Source organism: Eleutherodactylus coqui, chromosome 8 (assembly GCF_035609145.1).
Source record: "Eleutherodactylus coqui strain aEleCoq1 chromosome 8, aEleCoq1.hap1, whole genome shotgun sequence".
Lineage (NCBI taxonomy): Eukaryota > Metazoa > Chordata > Amphibia > Anura > Eleutherodactylidae > Eleutherodactylus > Eleutherodactylus coqui.
This window is the reverse complement of record NC_089844.1, coordinates 172,700,498-172,721,034: the sequence shown is the minus strand read 5'-3', so window position 1 is coordinate 172,721,034 and position 20,537 is coordinate 172,700,498. Positions and strand designations below refer to the sequence as shown.

The 20,537-nt window shown below is 47.6% G+C and overlaps 1 protein-coding gene and 2 long non-coding RNA genes across 7 annotated transcripts; 1 reads left to right on the top strand and 2 right to left on the bottom strand.

Annotated features, from left to right (window-relative positions):
• Positions 1-2,527: 2,527 nt before the first annotated feature.
• LOC136577676 (perforin-1-like) lies at positions 2,528-11,961 on the bottom strand. The gene is made up of 4 exons (XM_066577588.1): positions 11,917-11,961; positions 7,329-7,877; positions 4,117-4,483; positions 2,528-3,630 (listed from the first exon to the last, which is right to left on the bottom strand). Exons 1-4 carry the CDS (start codon positions 11,919-11,921, stop codon positions 2,911-2,913), a joined length of 1,641 nt encoding a protein of 546 aa, XP_066433685.1. The 5' UTR covers positions 11,922-11,961; the 3' UTR covers positions 2,528-2,910.
• A 981-nt stretch (positions 11,962-12,942) lies between these two features.
• On the top strand, positions 12,943-16,172 carry LOC136577195 (uncharacterized). 3 transcript variants are annotated; one of them, XR_010786448.1, is made up of 4 exons: positions 12,943-13,396; positions 14,080-14,187; positions 14,419-14,592; positions 15,708-16,172. It is a non-coding gene; the product is annotated as an uncharacterized lncRNA (long non-coding RNA). The 3 variants fall into 3 exon arrangements; XR_010786446.1 differs by lacking the exon at positions 14,419-14,592; XR_010786447.1 differs by lacking the exon at positions 15,708-16,172 and having other exon boundaries at positions 14,419-14,626.
• A 516-nt stretch (positions 16,173-16,688) lies between these two features.
• On the bottom strand, positions 16,689-20,069 carry LOC136577675 (uncharacterized). Of its 3 annotated transcripts, none has more exons than XR_010786541.1 (4): positions 19,763-20,069; positions 19,603-19,716; positions 18,644-18,751; positions 16,689-16,953 (listed from the first exon to the last, which is right to left on the bottom strand). It is a non-coding gene; the product is annotated as an uncharacterized lncRNA (long non-coding RNA). The 3 variants fall into 3 exon arrangements; XR_010786542.1 differs by having other exon boundaries at positions 19,603-19,693; positions 19,763-20,067; XR_010786540.1 differs by having other exon boundaries at positions 19,603-20,055.
• Positions 20,070-20,537: the final 468 nt, after the last annotated feature.

The window sequence follows — 20,537 nt, the reverse complement described above, 5'->3', positions numbered from 1 at the left end:
TAAAGAACCCCGGTCTGACTGGGGCATGCAGTGTGGGCCGAAGCCCACCTGCATTAAACATGACATTATTACCTCAGCTGTGATGGGCAATGCAATGGGATATATTTATGTACCGCCGGTGGCTTCCTGGCACCCACCCATGCTGTGAGTCCACAGGGACTTCACAATAGGGAGTTGTACCTGCCTGTGTCTATGAATTAAAAACCCTGGTCCGATTGGGGCATGCAGTGTGGGCCGAAGCCCACCTGCATTTAATCTGACGTTAGCTCTGCTGTCCAGGGCACTGCAATGGGATACATTTATGTACAGCCGGTGGGTTCCAGGGAGCCACCCATGCTGTGGGTGCACACGAAATTCCCATTGCGGAGTTGTACCTGCCTGTGACTATTTATAAAAAACCGCGGTCTGACTGGGGCATGCAGACACCTTGACAGAATGAATAGTGTGTGGCACATAGGTTCCCCATTGCTATGCCCACGTGTGCAGCTCCAGATGGAGGTGGCACAGGATTTGATTTCTCATTGCTTCTGTACAGCATTGTGGACTATCGCCCCGCCCCTTTTAAAGAGGGTCGCTGCCTAGCCGTGCCAACCCTCTGCAGTGTGTGCCTGCGGTTCCTCTGGCAGACGCACTTATAAATAGACATGAGGGTGGCGTGGCATGAGGGCAGCTGAAGGCTGGGCAGGGACAGTTTGGTGTGCGCTGTGGACACTGGGTCGTGGGGGGGGGGGGGTTGGGCAGCATGTTACCCAGGAGAAGTGGCAGCGGAGTGTCATGCAGGCAGTGATTGTGCTTTGTTGGAGGTAGTGTGGTGCTTAGCAAAGGTATGCATTGCTAATGAGGGCTTTTCAGAAGTAAAAGTTGTTGGGAGGGGGGGGGGCACTCTTGCCGCTATTGTGGCTTAATAGTGGGACCTGGGAACTTGAGATGCAGCCCAACATGTAGCCCCTCGCCTGCCCTATCCGTTGCTGTGTCGTTCCCATCACTTTCTTGAATTGCCCAGATTTTCACAAATGAAAGCCTTAGCGAGCATCGGCGATATACAAAAATGCTCGGGTCGCCCATTGACTTTAATGGGGTTCGTTACTCGAAACGAACCCTCGAGCATCGCGAAAAGTTCGTCTCGAGTAACGAACACCCGAGCATTTTGGTGCTCACTCATCTCTAATTACTAATTATTTATATTTTTATATTTTCAGTTTGTTTGGTAATAAATACGAGATGTACAACGTCTTCTAAGGCTCCTTATTATTAGCTAGGTCCTGGTGAGGATTATTCCATCACTCATTAGCACAGCTCTTACCCAGGAACCATAACATGGCTTATAAAATGCCCCATAACTTTGTGGTGCTCTGCACATGGAGAGGCATTACCTCCACATTGATGGCCTCTCATTTAGCTAGCCAGAATCCTACAATGCACTGATGAGGGATCACTAAATGCACATGGGCACTCTGGTTTGGCTTACATCCCTTGTCAAGTTGCAAAGCCTGTTAAAAGGTTGAATATTGACTCATATGGTAGCCACCCTCCAAAGGGTGACATTGTAGAGATGTTACTTCAACACTGGTTTGCACATAGCTTGAAAGGACATATCATTAATCCTTTACACCTCTCGTTTTCATTAAGTATGATTAGGTCCTTAAAAGGAATCAAAGCAGGTTCTAACTAAAGGCAACATGAATCAGAGACAGACACCCTGGTAACAGTGAACTATACTTTATTTTGCAAGTCAGCCACATTTCAGAGAAAACATTTATTTAAAGAGCATCGGGCTCAGGCAGAAGTGTCTAGTGTTGGCTCCCCTCTGGCTTCTCCCCATCTGGTTCGACTTGTTAGAAAGGTCTTTGACCCAAATAAGGAGAGACCTGTCAAGCAAAAAAACACAATGATGATGATTATCCATTCAGTCACATCCGACCTTCGGTCACTTTATGGATCTATGTTCTCCATTAGAGATGAGCGAGCGTACTCGGAAAAGCACTACTCGCTCGAGTAATTTGCTTAATCCGAGTATCGCTGTGCTCGTCCCTGAAGATTCGGGTGCTGCTGCGGCTGACAGGTGAGTCGCAGCGGGGAGCAGGGGAGAGCGGGCAGGAGAGAGGGAGAGAAAGATCTCCCCTCCGTTCCCCCCCGCTCTCCCCCGCAGCTCCCCGCTCCGTGCCAGCACCCGAATCTTCAGGGACGAGCACAGCGATACTCGGATAAAGCAAATTACTCGAGCGAGTAGTGCTTTTCCGAGTACGCTCGCTCATCCCTATTCTCCATGCATTGATCCATAAAGTGACCGAAGGTCAGATGCGACTAAACGGATAATTAAAATAATGATGTCTTTATTTTGATTGACAGGTCTCTCCCTATTTAGGTCGAAGACCTTTCAATCAACCGATTGGAGGTGGAGAAAAGCCAGAGGGGAGCCAACACTAGACACTTCTGCTTGAGCCCCATACCAGTCTCTAAAAGACACCACCTAAAATATAGGGACACCAGATCCCTAGAAATTGCAGTTCTAAGAGCAGACCATGTAAAAAATACAGACAGAAGGCTAGATCCCACAGTCTACAGACCTCCCCGTTTATAAACCCCATACCAGGAAGGGAATATGTGTCTCCAATATGACCGCCCATAAGAAGGAAGAATGTTTCTCCCATATGGCCAGCCCAGGAACATTTTCTAAATATATAAATTACTACAACATTTATAAAAAAAGAAGAAGACATTTCTCTACTACAGATCTAATGAAGATGCTACAATCACATACATGATAAAAAAAAGTTGTGCTCTGTGGTTACAAATATTATGAGATGACATTGAGGGAATGTCAAGGTTGTGATACACAGTGAATTCTAATTGTTCATGTTCTTTACTTTTGCCTTTCCATGAATTATTGAGACTGAGATTAATAGACCCTCATTTGGTGGATGCAGCGTACTCCCTACAGAGGTGGCCGGTAAGGTGAGTGACACATTCAGCACTCACCACAAAACTCACACTCCCATGCTGCAGATAGCAGACCTCAGACTTTGTTCCACTGTTAACATTCTTTGTGCATGCTCCAAGAAGATCATCATCGTATTTGTTATCTTCATCCCAAACCTCAATCTTCAGTAAGGGGGCAGAGCTGAGCTCTAAGATCCCAAGGTCAAACCTCGACTTCCATGTTGGATTATTGTTGTTCCATATAGTTATCGTCCGAGCTTTAGCTGAACCATAACTCACTACCACATAAGCATCGGTCTTAGAAATGTAGTCACCCCAAAGATTTGCAGCACTTTGTATATTCACCACTAATTTTGCATATCCTTTCTTAGATGGACAACAATTTGAGCTCCTATGGTCATTTCCCTGGCAGACACAAGAGCACTCTGCTCCGGGACTCAGCACAGAACCGGAAGGGCAGGAGCAGTTCTGTCTGAGAGCCTTCTCCATGATATAATCACTCACAGCCTTCTTAAGGTTCTCTCGTTGAGGTCCTCTGAATCTCACAAGGTTGTGGATAGGCTCCACAGAATACGATACAATATCAGGATGTATCTTGAGGCTGTCCATCCATTTCTCGAAGGATGAAGAGCTGTCACTATTTTTGGAGTCAAATGAGAGCAGATCATAAGTAATTTCCCCACCAGTGATCTAAAGCATAGGAGAAGAGAAGATGTTATGTTAATAACAAGAATCAAATTCCTTAAGAGATATATTTTCTAACTACCACTTTTATTATTGCCATTTCAGATATGAGCCATTGTGTTAATTTTCACATGTACGACTATCAACTAGATTTAAGTGCCCAATATACTGTATAGACAAGACCTCTAAATAAATTCAGATCATAGAGCAGAAGCCAAAATTAATCCAGATGACAGACCAGAACATTCCATGTACTGATTTGCCCCAGGGCCCTCTCCACTCCCAGGTGCTGCCACACACAGGGTGGAGGACACCAGGGCAAGGACCAATATGTGGTCTTGCCCATTATCTACTAAATAAAATTCCATACATAATGACTGGCCCCAGACTTGCTTGAGTCCTTGGGTTACTTAGCAGCCACTATCATAGGTAGTTACTGTACAGTAGTTATGCCCATGACTATTGCCCTCATGAAGCCTCTCAGCTACTTACCTTCCAGATCCTCTCATTATATGTTTGGTGGAAGCTTTCTCCATGGTTGGCTTTATTGCTAAGATCTTTGCAGGCACTGGCTTTGGCATTAACTTCACCTTTGCCGTTGATTGCGACTGAGGCCTCAATGCTTAGACAGTCTTTCAGCTCATCCAATGACACACCATCCATCGTTGCATGGCACGTCCTGATTGCAGTGACCTGATGAGCTTCTCCTCCTATATTGGCTTGGCTGATATAATGAGTTCCATAAGTTGCTATTAGATGTCTGTATTTATCTTGTGACTTTGTATCATATGTGGCTGGCAGTGACTCTAAGGTTTTATTAAACTCCTGGCTCAGCGGTGGTGTATGTGAGAGTCGGAGGCTGGAAGAAGACAACAGTTATTAATGATGGAAGAATGGATTCTGTTTCACATGAGATGATTTTGCTGATCCCATTCTCTAATGATAATAAGATTCATCTGACTTTACCCTTATTGACAATGAGATGTCTCTGCTCATTCTGCCCTCTAATGACAATAAGATGAATTTGCTGACCCTCCCTCTAATGATAATGACATTACATCTGACCTGTCTAATAATAATGAGATGACTGATGAACCCATTCTCTAATGATAATTAGGTAACTCTGCTGACTTTGTCCCAGTCTACACTGCAAAGCTAATAAATAGGCTTCAAAGAACAGAAAATGTGTTTATTGACCAGTGTGAAAATGACAATATTTCATGACTACTTTTATGTGGATAGTCAAATATAAACACCAGGTTATAAAATAATGTAATAACAAACATCTGACAGAACAATTATTATTATATTCTGCTCTCAATAAATGACTATTCCATGCAGATCCAATGCCAGGTATTATACATAAGACAGGACATGAGTGAGAGGTGCATGACATAAAGATTTTCTTTTTTTGGCTACTCTGTAAATCACTGTGACACACATACACTTCAGGACCTGCATCAGGGGTAAAATATTGTATCACCTCTGCCTGTGTGTTGCTTTAACTCTATAGCCAGCTTTGGTTACCAACCTGTGGTCAGATCTAGCTCCACTTTTTGTTGACTTTTGCCCAGTGTGCCAAGAGCAAAATACATCACATATAGTGGCGGCTTGAGGAAACCAAAAGCCTGGGGCTGTTCAGAACCCCCCCCCCCCCCCCACACACACATACACAAAACATCATGCCCCCCCCATATACGAATCATCCATAATAACCCTGCTGCATCATTAGAGTGCGTTCACATGGAGCCGATTTGGTGCAGATGTTTCGCAGCACAAAAATCCACACCATTAGGGCGCCTACCCACTTGCGATTTTTTTTCCTTTGCGTTTTTTCTGAAGAGCAATTAGGATAGAATGTGTTCTTGTCCACTTGCGTTTTTTTTTTCGGTCCGTTGCAATTTTTAACATAGGAACTGTCAGTTGCATATGTGTCCTTATTTTTCTCTTAATGCACCCATGAATGTCAATGGAAATTAACGGAAAAGGCGCGAAAAAGCTGCGAAAATGCCGCGAAAAACGCTGCAGAAAACGCGCCAAAAACGCGCGGAAAACGCTGCGTTTTTCACGCACGAAAATTGCAAACGCCAGTGGGTAGGCGCCCTTAGCTGTGGATTTTGACTCAAATCCACAAGAAACCTCGTTCTCTTCAATTAAGGGTGGATTCAGATTAGAGTAGGCGCAACTACGCTTGCCGGCACAGAGTGTAGTTGCGCCTGAAGGAGGGGAATTCCTTCTCCATCACTGGCTTTTCAAACTCCACGCCAGAGTGCAGGAGTTTGAAAATAACTGCAGGAAGATAGGTGCCGCCTGATCTTTCCCGCATGTTGTATTCACTACACTACGGGGCGGGTCCTATCTTTTCTCAACCGTACAATTAATGAGAATTCCAATAATGAAAATGAAACCACTGAAATCCTATTAAAACCGGTGGTTTTGTTTCATCCTGTTATGCGGCCGTGATTATCACATAACAGGAGAAACCACGCTCATCTGAATCCCCCCTCAGGGCTTATTTAGACAAACGTGAATTCCTCCCCCATGATTTCAATAGGATTTCAGTGATTTTGTTTTCACTACCAGGATTTCTCAACCATTAATTGTACAGCCAAGAAAAAATAGAACCTGCCTTATCTTTTCCTTATGTAGTGAATACCACATGTGGGAAAAATGGGGCAGCACCTATTTTCCCACTGTTATTTTCAAACTCTTGCGCTCTGGCGCAACGTGTTAAAAGACAGCAAAGGGGAAAGGATTCCCCTTGTTAAGGGTCAACTACACTCTATGTCAGCAAGTGTAGTTTTCCCCTTCATTCGTCTAAATAAGCCGTGGAAGGGTGTAAACTGCAGTAGATAAATACCAAATTAGTTACGTGTCAATGCACCCTAAGGGTCCATTCACATGGGCGTGTGTGTGTGCCGTACATAGGTGCACACAAAACTGCGCACCCATGTACGTGCACAAACACGCATGAATGAGGGTCCGTGCCCATTGTCTTCAATGAGGCTGTGGCTGCTGCCAGTGGCCCCATTAAAAACAATGGGCTTCCAGCAACCCTGCGGTAAATAATCCCCTGCCACAGCTGTGACAGCTGTGGCAGAGGATCACGATGTTCTCCCATTGCTTTCAATGGGACTGGCACTTCTGCAGTCCCATTGAAAGCAATAGGCTGCTGGCAAGCCCTGCAGGGATTTTCGGGGAAGGGCTTTAAATATAAGCCCTTCCCTGAAAATCATCCCTAGAATGTGTTTAAAAAAATTATATTCATCTCTTCACAGCTGCAGGGGGTCAGGCGAATCTAGCCTGTCTTCTCGTACAGCTGCGTTCTGCCTGTGATTGGTCACGGCACTCAGCCAATCACAGGCAGTGTTTGGCCATTAATTGAATTCAATGAGTGCTGCCTATGATTGGCTGAGTGCTGTGACCAATCACAGGCAGTACTCATGCTGTCATTCAATAAATGGCTGAGAGCTGTCTGTGATTGGCTGAGCACTCAGCCAATCAGATACAGCCCTTTCAGCAGGTGAGAATTTTAAATCCCCACCTGCTAAAAGAGCTTCAAAGCAGTGCAGGGTGAAGACAAGCTAGACGCACCTCAGCCCGACCCTATTTTGCACAAATTTAATTTTGTTTCGTCCCATTTTGTGGCTGTGATTTGCATGTAAAAGGCTCTTAACGCTAATAGATCTGTGAAGACATCGTACCCATAGTAGATGCAGCTCAGCTGATGCTTGATAAAGGTGTATCGGTCAACACTGCTCTTAATCTGACCAAACTGTGCCAGTTGGGATTGAGATCCAGCCAACACCATCTTGGCATCTACCGATTTATGATGGAGCTCCAGTCCAACCTCCCAGTTATTCTGAATACTCGATGCAGACTCTTCGGCCAGTGAAGAAGTAGATCGAGAAGTCTCCCCGCTGACCTTCTTGAAACATATTGACTGGGGCCTCCAATCCACCACTCCCAGCGGCAGCTTCTGCCAGGCTTTCTTCATGTACGGGTTGCTACACACAGTGCAGGTTTTCTTGGAGGTGATAACTTTCTGTAGATTAAGCAGGTAGGATCCTTTCTTCTTCATTGTCACAATGTCTAGTCCCTCACCTAGAAGAGTGTGACCGGGTACAAACTGGAGTTTATTGCATTCCTTAATCCCTGCTGATCGGCAGGCAGAGGTCAGTGGAGGAGGACTTTGGGTTGATGTGTGGGAAACAGCAATGAAAAGAAGGAGGATGAAGAACATGTTCCACAAGCTAGGGAAAAATAGAAAACTTTTGTTACTATGTATCTAGTCCATGTAGGCATTGGTTGGTTACCATATTGAGTTTATATGTGCCTCCCCTTTTTCATACTATTAGTTTATTACTGTCTACAACCCTATCCATTGTTGTCCAGGTTCTATGGGGGAAATTAATTAAACCTAAAGTGGAGTAAAAATGTTGCAAAATCTAGTACCATTTTGTGACTTTTTGCTTTACGCCAGTGTATGCCAATTTTCTTTAGAGGGTACATGCTTTGGCTGGAATAGACATGAGTATCCCAGTCAGATAGATTTATGCATAATTTATGCCAGCTACTGATATAATTATACCAAAAATCTCCACCAGCTTGTATCTGACATAGATTTCAGTGTAGATGCCTCTTCATACATTTAGTGCACCATGCACCGACGAGGATTATATTAAGACAAGTGCTTGAAACACAGCTGTTTATAAATTTTCCCCTATGAATTTAAAGTAAGATCTCTGTTGCAGCTCATCGCCTGCAATCAGGAAGTGGAGTCAGGGTGGTGTCACCACATCATCCCAGTTCCATGTGATCACTTCAGTACATGCTCCCTGTCATTCGGCACCAATGAGTGTCTCTTTCCTGTCACTACAGAAGTTAACTTAGGTGTTGTCTATCAGGAATCTCTCAGTGTTTAACATTCCATTCCTCTCTTTCCTGCTACAATACCTCCTGTGGTGTATGGACTGATCGGCAGAGGAGGGAGATGTTTCCCCTAGCTGGCCAATCACTTATGATGGAAGTGCATTAATTCTGGGCCCGCCTCTAAATGGCTGCTGGTTATTTTCCTCGCTGAGAGGTTTGGTGTGGCTTTTTTGTGTCTTTAGTAAAATAATCATTCTGTAATGCTTTTTTTAAAAAAAGGAGAACTAATTTGGAGGGTAACCTTTCTCTAAAAAACATTTTTTTTTTTTTCGACTGGTCTTTAAGTAGAGGAGCAATTTCTCCTAATGTGTTGAAACTTCCTATAGGGAATGTTCGTCTTCTAATGTTTAGCATGACCAATGGAGAATTCCAAGAAACTATTTGAATCTATTGGTTTAAAATATGTCATGATTAGAGATGAGCGAACCTACTCGGCCACGCCCCTTTTTCGCCCGAGCACCGCGATTTTCGAGTACTTACGTACTCGGGCGAAAAGATTCGGGGGGCGCCGTGGGTGAGTGGGGGGTTGCAGCGGGGAGTGGGGGGGAGAGAGAGAGGGCTCCCCCTGTTCCCCGCTGCTACCCCTCGCTCCGCCGCGCCTCCCCCGCCCCCCGACGCCCCCCGAATCTTTTCACCCGAGTACTGAAGTACTCGAAAATCGCGGTGCTCGATCGAGTAATTACTCGAAACGAGTATACTCGCTCATCTCTAGTCATGATGCGTAATTTATCATCTATGACATACAATTCCAAATCCAAAAAAGTAATTGTATTTGGGTCTTAGTTTCGAGTGAACTCAAAACCCATTGGTTATTATTTAGAAATACAATAACATTTTTAAGGTCAGCCATGTTCTCATCCCAGACTAGAATGCCATCAATAAAACGCTTGTAGAATATTATTCGGGGGTCACAAATTCTCTTCTCGAATGCTCATATGAATAGATTAGGGGCAAATTTAGTCCCCATGGCGGTTCCTCTAACCGGCATGTAAACTTGTTTGTTAAATATAAAATAATTGTTACATAAAATGAAATTAATAGAATATAAAATAAACGTCTTTTGTTGTGGAGGCATTAGTGCAGACTAATGCCTCAACTTGTCACTAAGGGGTTAAGATAATGAATTTTGCAAGGGGCAGAGAAGGCGATGATGGAGGATGTTCTTCACAGTAATTGTTCTTGTTTTCTTCAGGTGTGAAAAATTTGGTTAGGTTTCTTGTATGGTTGGAAATAATGATCTTGTTTACTGATACATCATTGTGCAACCACGGATGACTTATCATCTCCGAATGTCCTTGTATAGTGTTCTAAAGATTAAAGGGGTTGTGCCACGTTTAAGATGTATCCCCTATCCACAAGATGTGAGATAAGTGTTTGATTGTTGTGGAGACCCTTACCAGTCACAAAAACAAAGGTCCCAACGTCCCACTGTATGAGTGGAGCGGTCGTGGAGAATTCAACGTTATTGAACTGCTGGAGACCGGCAAGCACTGAACTCAGCTAACTTTTGCAGTCCCATAAAGTTGAATGGAGAGAACATAGGACCCCCTTTTTCTGATCAGACAGGATTCTAGTAGAGATGAGCGAGCGTACTCGGAAAAGCACTACTCGCTCGAGTAATTTGCTTTATCCGAGTATCACTGTGCTCGTCCCTGAAGATTCGGGTGCCGGCACGGAGCGGGGAGCTGCAGGGGAGAGCGGGGAGGAACGGAGGGGAGATCTTTCTCTCCCTCTCTCCCGCCCGCTCTGCCCCGCTCCCCACTGCGACTCACCTGTCAGCCACAGCGGCACCCGAATCTTCAGGGACGAGCACAGCGATACTCGGATAAAGCAAATTACTCGAGCGAGTAGTGATTATCCGAGTACGCTCGCTCATCTCTAGATTCTAGTGATCGGATCCCACTTATCAGACACATTCCCCTACTCTGTGGATTGGGGATAAGTTAAAAAAGACCCTTCAGTTTTGCAACAATATTCTGCCTTTGGACTTCAGAGGGGAGAATATTAAATAAATCTTGGTATTTGGATAGCGCCAACTTATTCCGCAGCGCTTTCTGGTAATTATTATTTATTACCCCCCACCAAGCTGGGTTCTCATTTTACCAACTCTGGAAGGATAGAAGGCTGAGTCAACCTTGAGCTGGCTACCTGATGCATGCAGGGATTGAACTTACAACCTTCAGGGTGCAGGCAAGAGCTTACACTCTGTGCCACACAAGGCTCTTGTAACCCGCTGTTATTCTTCTATGCCAATTTCTCTCCAATCCACCCCTTCACGATGCTTTTTTCAGCTATCTAAGATAGCCACTGCAATTTTCTAGCTAAGTAATGCACAGTATGCACTGCTCTCTGATTAGTCAATAATGATCATGTTAGCCAATCATGCCCCCTCTCCCTCCCTGTATCACATCTTGTATCCAAGTTGGAGGCGGTACAACAGGGTACTAGAGCCTTTATGCCCCCCATATGACATCTTGTATCCCAGCTAGAGGCGGTACAACAGGGTACTAGAGCCTCCATGCCCCCCCGTATCACATCTTGTATTCAAGCTAGAGGTGGTCCAACAGGGTACTATATTTTCTGTGCCCACCTGTATCACATCTTACATCCAAGCTAAAGATGGTACAACAGGATATTAGAGCCTCCATGCTTGCCCATATCATATCTTGTATCCAAGATAGAGGCGGTACAACAGGGTACTAGAGCCTCCATGCCCAACCGTATCACATCTTGAATCCAAGCTAGAGGCAGTACAACAGGGTACTAGAGTCTCCTTACAAGGGGGCAGTTCACCGCAATGAATGATGCTTTTGCTCTGATATTATAATCACTTATATCAATGTTATAATAACACAGAGAAAGATGCATTCCATCCGATAACTTCAAGGGGAGGGATTGTTTATTGACAATGACTAGAGATGAGCGAGCGTACTCGGAAAAGCACTACTCGCTCGAGTAATTTGCTTTATCCGAGTATCGCTGTGCTCGGGTCTGAAGATTCGGGTGCCGGCACGGAGCGGGGAGCTGCAGGGGAGAGCGGGGAGGAACGGAGGGGAGATCTTTCTCTCCCTCTCTCCCGCCCGCTCTCCCCTGCTCCCCGCTGCGACTCATCTGTCAGCCGCAGCGGCACCCGAATCTTCAGACCCGAGCACAGCGATACTCTGATAAAGCACATTACTCGAGCGAGTAGTGCTTTTCCGAGTACGCTCGCTCATCTCTAACAATGACCATATAATCAGAATGTATAATATACAATATATAATATATAATGTATAATCAATATGCAGTAACCCAATATATGGCCAAGATCTGTAATTGTATCCTAAAGGCTATAAATACATTATAAGAAAGCATCTTTACCTCATGTAGATTCTGGACAGCAGCTGAGAAATGTAATCTGCTAAGTGTATAGGAAGACACAGGAAGTGGCCAGGAGCTGCTCTGTATTATAACTGCGCTGTGCGGAGGTGGGGGTGTGTGTGGGGGGCTGCATTGACTGGAAGAAGCATTGTGATGAGTGATTAGGTGAAACTATGAAACAATATAAGTGGTTCATTTGTGTGAATGGTATGGCAGGTCGGGCCCTTTCGATTCAATGGGATTCAGCTTGCAATTCCAGGCACAACCTAACACCCATTGTGGCGCTGTTTGTAGGAAAGCAGTCATGTTCTTTCTAATCCTGTTCAATTACTTTAAGACATCACATATAATCATCTGATGACCACAGACCAGACCTTTCAACACATGGAAAGCAGCATCAATCCAGGCGTGTAAGTAATTCAGATCCACACAATAGTCTGATCAGGATACTCTTTGTTTTATTTTCCTTCCATGGTCATGACAGCATAGCGACTAGAGATGAGTGAACGTGCTTGTTTAGAGCAATTACTCGAACGAGTATCGCTCTTTTTGAGTAACTGCCTACTCAGGCGAAAAGATTTAGGGGGGCCGGGGAGGAGAGGGGGGTAGCAGGGGGGGAACAGGGGGGAGCTCTCTCTCTCTCACCTCCGCTCCCCCCACTCACCCTCGGCGCCCCCCGAATCTTTTCACCCTAGTAGGCAGTTACTCGAAAAAAGCGATACTCGTTCGAGTAATGGCTCTAAACACGCATGTTCGCTCATCTCTAATAGCGACGTTTCGACCCATCACATGGGTCTTTCTCAAGCTAGTTCACATATACTGTTATTCCCTAATCTTTATATAAACCAATACCCAATCATAATCACAGCACTGATAACAAACCTCCCCCACATATGTATCAAATCCTTTCTTCTTTCTAACCATAGGTAGGCACATGAATGACAGACCAGACCTTGAATGGGTACTGGTGCATTATGTCTCCACTGAAAGCTAGGGGTTAAACGGCCTAAGCTCGAGGTAATGCCCCGATCGCATATTACCAAAGGAGGCCTGAGTTCTCCTGTGGGGCCGATTCAGCCAATCAGCTGGCTGGAATCGGCACCACGTGACACAGCGGCGTGCCCGCGCATTGCCGTGCACAGGATTGTGCTGCCTGAGTTCTCCTGTGCGGCCGATTCAGCCAACAGCGGCGTGCCCGCGCATTGCCGTGCACAGGATTGTGCTTTGCCCGCGCTTTCACGTGCTCAGTGCCTTGCCATGCACTCGTGTGCACACAGGATTGTGCCTTGCCCGCGGTTTACATGCCACTCGTGTGTGTGCACAGACAGTTATTGATTTGGCAGGTATTTTTTGTGCTTTTTGGCAGGTATTTTTTGTGCTTTTTGGCAGGTATTTTTTGTGCTTTTGCCAAAGGTGATTATTTCTTTTGCGCAAGTGGATTTGCCAGCGGAAGTTTTACACAGGACTACTAAAAGCCAAGGTAAGCTGCTGCATCTGCTCATTTAATTGCGCTCTTACTTCCCCTGCGCGCATTGGCGGAGAGGCGGCCAATTCTGCATGCCGCTGCATTGTCCATGAGCGCGATCCCCAGCATGCCGCTGCATTGTCACCGCTGCATTGTCCACGAGCGCGATCCCCAGCATGCCGCTGCATTGTCGCCGTGATCCCCAGCATGCCGCTGCATTGTCCATGAGCGCGATCCCCAGCATGCCGCTGCATTGTCACCGCTGCATTGTCCACGAGCGCGATCCCCAGCATGCCGCTGCATTGTCGCCGCGATCCCCAGCATGCCGCTGCATTGTCGCCGCGATCCCCAGCATGCCGCTGCATGCATGGTCGCCGCTGCATTGTCCACGAGCGCGATCCCCAGCATGCCGCTGCATTGTCGCCGCGATCCCCAGCATGCCGCTGCATGCATGGTCGCCGCTGCATTGTCCACGAGCACGATCCCCAGCATGCTGCTGCATTGCTATGTGTGGAGACGCGGTTACCAGAGATTTGTGCGCTGTGCGCTGCTACGTGTGGAGACGCGGTTACCTGAGATTTGTGCGCTGTGCGCTGCTACGTGTGGAGACAACACCCAAGATTTGTGCGCTACGTGTGGTGAGTACGTCACCTGAGATTTGCGCGACGCCACCTGACGCAACCTGTCTTTTTTTGCAGATTTGTGCGCCTTATTGCAAAATAACATGTGGAGAGGATCCTGACGTTTGGACGCGTTTCGAGAAGAATTTCGCTTCGCTCGGACACCATCTGACATCACTCAGCGAGGTAAGCTGCTGCATCTGCCCAAATTTTGATTGCGTGCATCTGCTGATATGCGCATACTTGGCGCATATTTGCAGGTGTTCGCTTGCATCTGCTGATATGCGCATATTTGGCGCATATTTGCGGGTGTTCGCTTGCATCTGCTGATATGCGCATATTTGCCGGTTTTCTCCTGCATCACCAGATATGTGCATTTTTGCTTGCATGTGGTGATATGCTCTCCGTTTTCCACAGGACGACTCGTGTGGAGAGGAACCTGACATTTGGCTGCGTTTTGTACAACGTACGGAACCGGAGATTGCCGTTTTAGGTGCTGATCTCACATTTGACCCCCGCCTTTTGGAGAGGACGACTCTTCTGGAGAGGAATTTCGCTTCGCTAGGACATCACGTGACGTCACTCGGCGAGGTAAGCTGCTGCATCTGCCAAATTTTTCATTGCTTGCATATGCTCATGTGTACATGCATGCGTGCCTGTATGCGTACATGCCTGTATGCGTACATGCATGCATGCCTGTATGCGTACATGCATGCCTGTATGCGTGCGTGCCTGCGTGTATGCATACGTGCGTGCCTGTATGCCTATGTGCGTGCATGCGTGCCTTATGCGTGCGTGCATGCGTGCCTTATGCGTGCGGGCATGCGTGCCTTATGCGTGCGGGCATGCGTGCCTTATGCGTCTGGGCATGCGTGCATGCCTTATGCGTCCGGGCATGCGTGCATGCCTTATGCGTCCGGGCATGCGTGCATGCCTTATGCGTACGGGCATGCCTTATGCGTACGGGCATGCGTGCCTGCATGCATGCCTGTATGCGTACATGCATGCCTGTATGCGTGCGTGCATGCCTGTGTGCGTGCGTGCCTTATGCGTGCGTGCATGCCTTATGCGTACATGCATGCGTGCCTTATGCGTACATGCATGCCTGTATGCGTGCGTGCATGCCTTATGTGTGCATGCCTTATGCGTACATGCATGCGTGCCTTATGCGTACATGCATGCCTGTATGCGTGCGTGCGTGCATGCCTTATGCGTACATGCACGCATTATGCGTACACGCATGCCTGTATGTGTACATGCATGCCTGTATGCGTACACACATGCATGCCTGTATGCGTACATGCATGCCTGTATGCATACATGCGTGCCTTATGCGTACATGCGTGCCTGTATGCGTGCATGCCTGTATGCGTGCATGTATGTATACATGCATGTATGCTCACCCACTTACTCAGCCACCCCCTCTCTCTCTCACACACACACACTTGCTGTGTTAAATTCGTCTTATTGGCCGAAAAAGACATAACATTAGATTTGAGCATTTAATTCCTTTTTTTAGCAAACGTACAGGTTCCATCCCAATACTGCACCAACCTTCGGAGAAACATACCAATTGTCCAAATACGATGTCTTTATCTATTAAAGTAGGAGTGAAGAAAAGCAGGGACAGTGCAATAACTATGAAAACCCACGGAATGAAGCCAATTGCAGGCAGGGTTAATTTTTTTTTTTCTTCCTCGTTATAGGTCAGCTGATACGTTTTGGTCAGAATCTTGCACTGTGGTAACCGTTTCCGGTGCTCACAACCACAGAGTTGAATCACCAGAGAGCCAGAAGTTCCCAGATGTTGGCTTAGGAGGACGCTTAAAAGCTTGAAATGGCCCATCACCTGCTATGGAAATCCATCATCAGGATCTGATGGAGCAGTACGATGAAGATGTCCGGTTGCATGTGATGCTGCTCACTGTCCCTCGTTAGTCGGTTTAAAGTTTATACACTAAGCTATTTATCCCCTTAGAGAACAAGCCTGTTTGCGCCTTAGTGACAGACCGAAAATTTGGAACTTCACATGTGTCACTTGACATATCATAAGTCCGTAAAGGTTTTGCATATCCAAGTGACTGTGACATTGTTTTCTTCCCCTTGTTGTACTTCTGTTAGGTAGTAAAAAAGGACTGTTAAAAGTTGTGTATATTTATTAAAATTGCTACTTTGCACAATTTTGAATTTTCATTTTTTCACATTGTCAAATGTCATATATAAAATAAGTGCCAACATTCTGTACAAATCTCTGCGAACATATAGATTTCCATCTGTTCACTTTATTCTGGATGCACGGTTTAAAACTTTTGTACATTTATTTTTTCCATCTAGGAGACGTACAAATTTAACATTACTTTTCAGAATTTTGAGGAACACTTAGTTTTCCTACACCAATCCAAGTTTACAAAGGCTGCTAGGTGTCATAATTAAGGATGAGCGAGTATACTCGGTAAGGCACTACTCGTTCAAGTAATGTGCCTTAGACGAGTATCTCCCTGCTCGTCCATAAAGATTCGGGGACCGCTGCGGCTGACAGGTGAGTCGCAGGGGAGATAGAGAGAGATCTCCCCTCCGTTCCTCCCCGCTCTCCCTCGCGGCGGCCCCCGAATCTTTAAGGACGAGCAGGGAGATACTCGTCTAAGGCACATTACTTGAACGAGTAGTACCTTAGCAAGTATACTCGCTCATCCTTAATTATGACACCTAGCAGCCTTTGTGACATAGACAAAAGGCCGCTGTGTTTATGGGTCTTTTCTGTTTAATGCATTGCAGTAAAATATTGCGCAGTTTTTCAGGATCCTCCGGCATAATTATTTTTTTTAAAAAGCGTATTAAAAACAAGGGAGTCACTGGGAAAAAACAGTTCATTAAAAGAAGGGTTTAAAGATTGCTGAACGACGAGGGTCTCTTCACTGTCTGCCAGCCTTCCCGTTCTCAAGGACGTCAGATCTGCAGGAAATGACGAGAAATCAGCAGGTTAACAGTCACATCCCACCAGTATTACTGATTCCTAGATCCGCTCAACCCACTTACAATGACCACTACTCCCCCAACCAGGTCAGAAGAATTATGCATGCATCTATACATGTATACATGCATCTATGCATACATACATGCATCTATGCGTGCATGCATGCGTGCATCTATGCGTGCATGCATGCATCTATGCGTGCATGTACACGCATGTGTGCATCTATACATACATAAATGCATGCATACGTACGCATGCACGCATAAGGCACGCACGCATACAGGCACGCGTGCGTGTACGCATACAGGCACGCGTGCGTGTACGCATAAGGCATGCACGCATGCATACAGGCACGCATGCATACAGGCACGCATGCACGCACATAGGCATACAGCCACGCATGTACGCATACAGGCATGCATGTACGCATAAGGCATGCATGTGTGTACGCATACAGGCATGCATGTGTGTACGCATACAGGCATGCGTGTACACATACAGGCATGCGTGTACATATACAGGCATGCATGTACGCATAATGCGTGCATGTACGCATAATGCGTGCATGTACGCATAAGGCATGCACACACGCATACAGGCATGCATGTACGCATAAGGCACGCATGCATGTACGCATAAGGCACGCACGCATAAGGCATGCACGCATAAGGCATGCACGCACACATAAGGCACGCACGCACACAGGCATGCATGTACGCATACAGGCATGCATGCAGGCACGCATGCCCGTACGCATAAGGCAGGCACGCATGCCCGTACGCATAAGGCAGGCACGCATGCCCGTACGCATAAGGCAGGCACGCATGCCCGTACGCATAAGGCAGGCACGCATGCCCGCACGCATAAGGCAGGCACGCATGCCCGCACGCATAAGGCAGGCACGCATGCCCGCACGCATAAGGCAGGCACGCATGCCCGCACGCATAAGGCAGGCACGCATAAGGCATGCATGCCCGCACGCATAAGGCATGCATGCCCGCACGCATAAGGCACGCATGCCCGCACGCATGCATGCACATAGGCATACAGGCACGCACGTACGCATACACGCAGGCACGCACGCATACAGGCATGCATGTACGCATAAGGCATGCATGCATGTACGCATACAGGCATGTACGCATACAGGCACGCATGCATGTACACATGAGCATATGCAAGCAATGAAAAATTTGGCAGATGCAGCAGCTTACCTCGCCGAGTGACGTCACGTGATGTCCTAGCGAAGCGAAATTCCTCTCCAGAAGAGTCGTCCTCTCCAAAAGGCGGGGATCAAATGTGAGATCAGCACCTAAAACGGCAATCTCCGGTTCCGTACGTTGTACAAAACGCAGCCAAATGTCAGGTTCCTCTCCACACGAGTCGTCCTGTGGAAAACGGAGAGCATATCACCACATGCAAGCAAAAATGCACATATCTGGTGATGCAGGAGAAAACCGGCAAATATGCGCATATCAGCAGATGCAAGCGAACACCTGTGAATATGCGCCAAATGTGCGCATATCAGCAGATGCAAGCGAACACCTGCAAATATGCGCCAAGTATGCGGATATAAGCAGATGCAAGCGAACACCTGAAAATATGCGCCAAGTATGCGCATATCAGCAGATGCACGCAATCAAAATTTGGGCAGATGCAGCAGCTTACCTCGCTGAGTGATGTCAGATGGTGTCCGAGCGAAGCGAAATTCTTCTCGAAACGCGTCCAAACGTCAGGATCCTCTCCACACGTTATTTTGCAATAAGGCGCACAAATCTGCAAAAAAAGACAGGTTGCGTCAGGTGGCGTCACGCAAATCTCAGGTGACGTACTCACCACACGTAGCGCACAAATCTTGGGTGTTGTCTCCACACGTAGCAGCGCACAGCGCACAAATCTCAGGTAATCGCGTCTCCACACGTAGCAGCGCACAGCGCACAAATCTCTGGTAACCGCGTCTCCACACATAGCAATGCAGCGGCATGCTGGGGATCGTGCTCGTGGACAATGCAGCGGCGACCATGCATGCAGCGGCATGCTGGGGATCGCGGCGACAATGCAGCGGCATGCTGGGGATCGCGCTCGTGGACAATGCAGCGGCGACCATGCATGCAGCGGCATGCTGGGGATCGCGGCGACAATGCAGCGGCATGCTGGGGATCGCGCTCGTGGACAATGCAGCGGTGACAATGCAGCGGCATGCTGGGGATCGCGCTCATGGACAATGCAGCGGCATGCTGGGGATCGCGCTCGTGGACAATGTCGCGGCGACAATGCAGCGGCATGCTGGGGATCGCGCTCGTGGACAATGCAGCGGTGACAATGCAGCGGCATGCTGGGGATCGCGCTCATGGACAATGCAGCGGCATGCTGGGGATCACGGCGACAATGCAGCGGCATGCTGGGGATCGCGCTCGTGGACAATGCAGCGGTGACAATGCAGCGGCATGCTGGGGATCGCGCTCGTGGACAATGCAGCGGCATGCTGGGGATCGCGGCGACAATGCAGCGGCATGCTGGGGATCGCGCTCGTGGACAATGCAGCGGCATGCAGAATTGGCCGCCTCTCCGCCAATGCGCGCAGGGGAAGTAAGAGCGCAATTAAATGAGCAGATGCAGCAGCTTACCTTGGCTTTTAGTAGTCCTGTGTAAAACTTCCGCTGGCAAATCCACTTGCGCAAAAGAAATAATCACCTTTGGCAAAAGCACAAAAAATACCTGCCAAAAAGCACAAAAAATACCTGCCAAAAAGCACAAAAAATACCTGCCAAAAAGCACAAAAAATACCTGCCAAATCAATAACTGTCTGTGCACACACACGAGTGGCATGTAAACCGCGGGCAAGGCACAATCCTGTGTGCACACGAGTGCATGGCAAGGCACTGAGCACGTGAAAGCGCGGGCAAAGCACAATCCTGTGCACGGCAATGCGCGGGCACGCCGCTGTTGGCTGAATCGGCCGCACAGGAGAACTCAGGCAGCACAATCCTGTGCACGGCAATGCGCGGGCACGCCGCTGTGTCACGTGGTGCCGATTCCAGCCAGCTGATTGGCTGAATCGGCCCCACAGGAGAACTCAGGCCTCCTTTGGTAATATGCGCCCCGATCATGCTCCTAGCTGCCGATTGGCTTCTGTGGATCCATCCATGCAACCAGGCCGGCGGGGAGCAGAGTGATGGATCCAGGCCGGCGGGGAGCAGAGTGACAGCAGAGTCGGGAGAAGCGGCTTCATGCTCCTGCACAATGCACTTAGTGCCGCTTTGTCTGTGCCATCATGGACAGTGATGACAGCGGGGATGGCTGATCGGGGGGACCGGAGTGCACAGTCACAGCGTTGGATGGCAGCTGAGCACAGCGAGGAGACTGACAGCAGGGCCGGCTGATGAGGGGGGACAGAAGCGCACATGACAGTTGGCCAGGGGATGTGTCAGCTTGTCAGGGGGATGGGCGGTACCTGTTGGGGATGTGTGTAGCCAATCCGCAGATGTGTCCATCACCTGGGCGTACCCTGTAACTCCAGGTGGCCAACCTATGTCTCTACCCATATATCCGGTGGAAACAT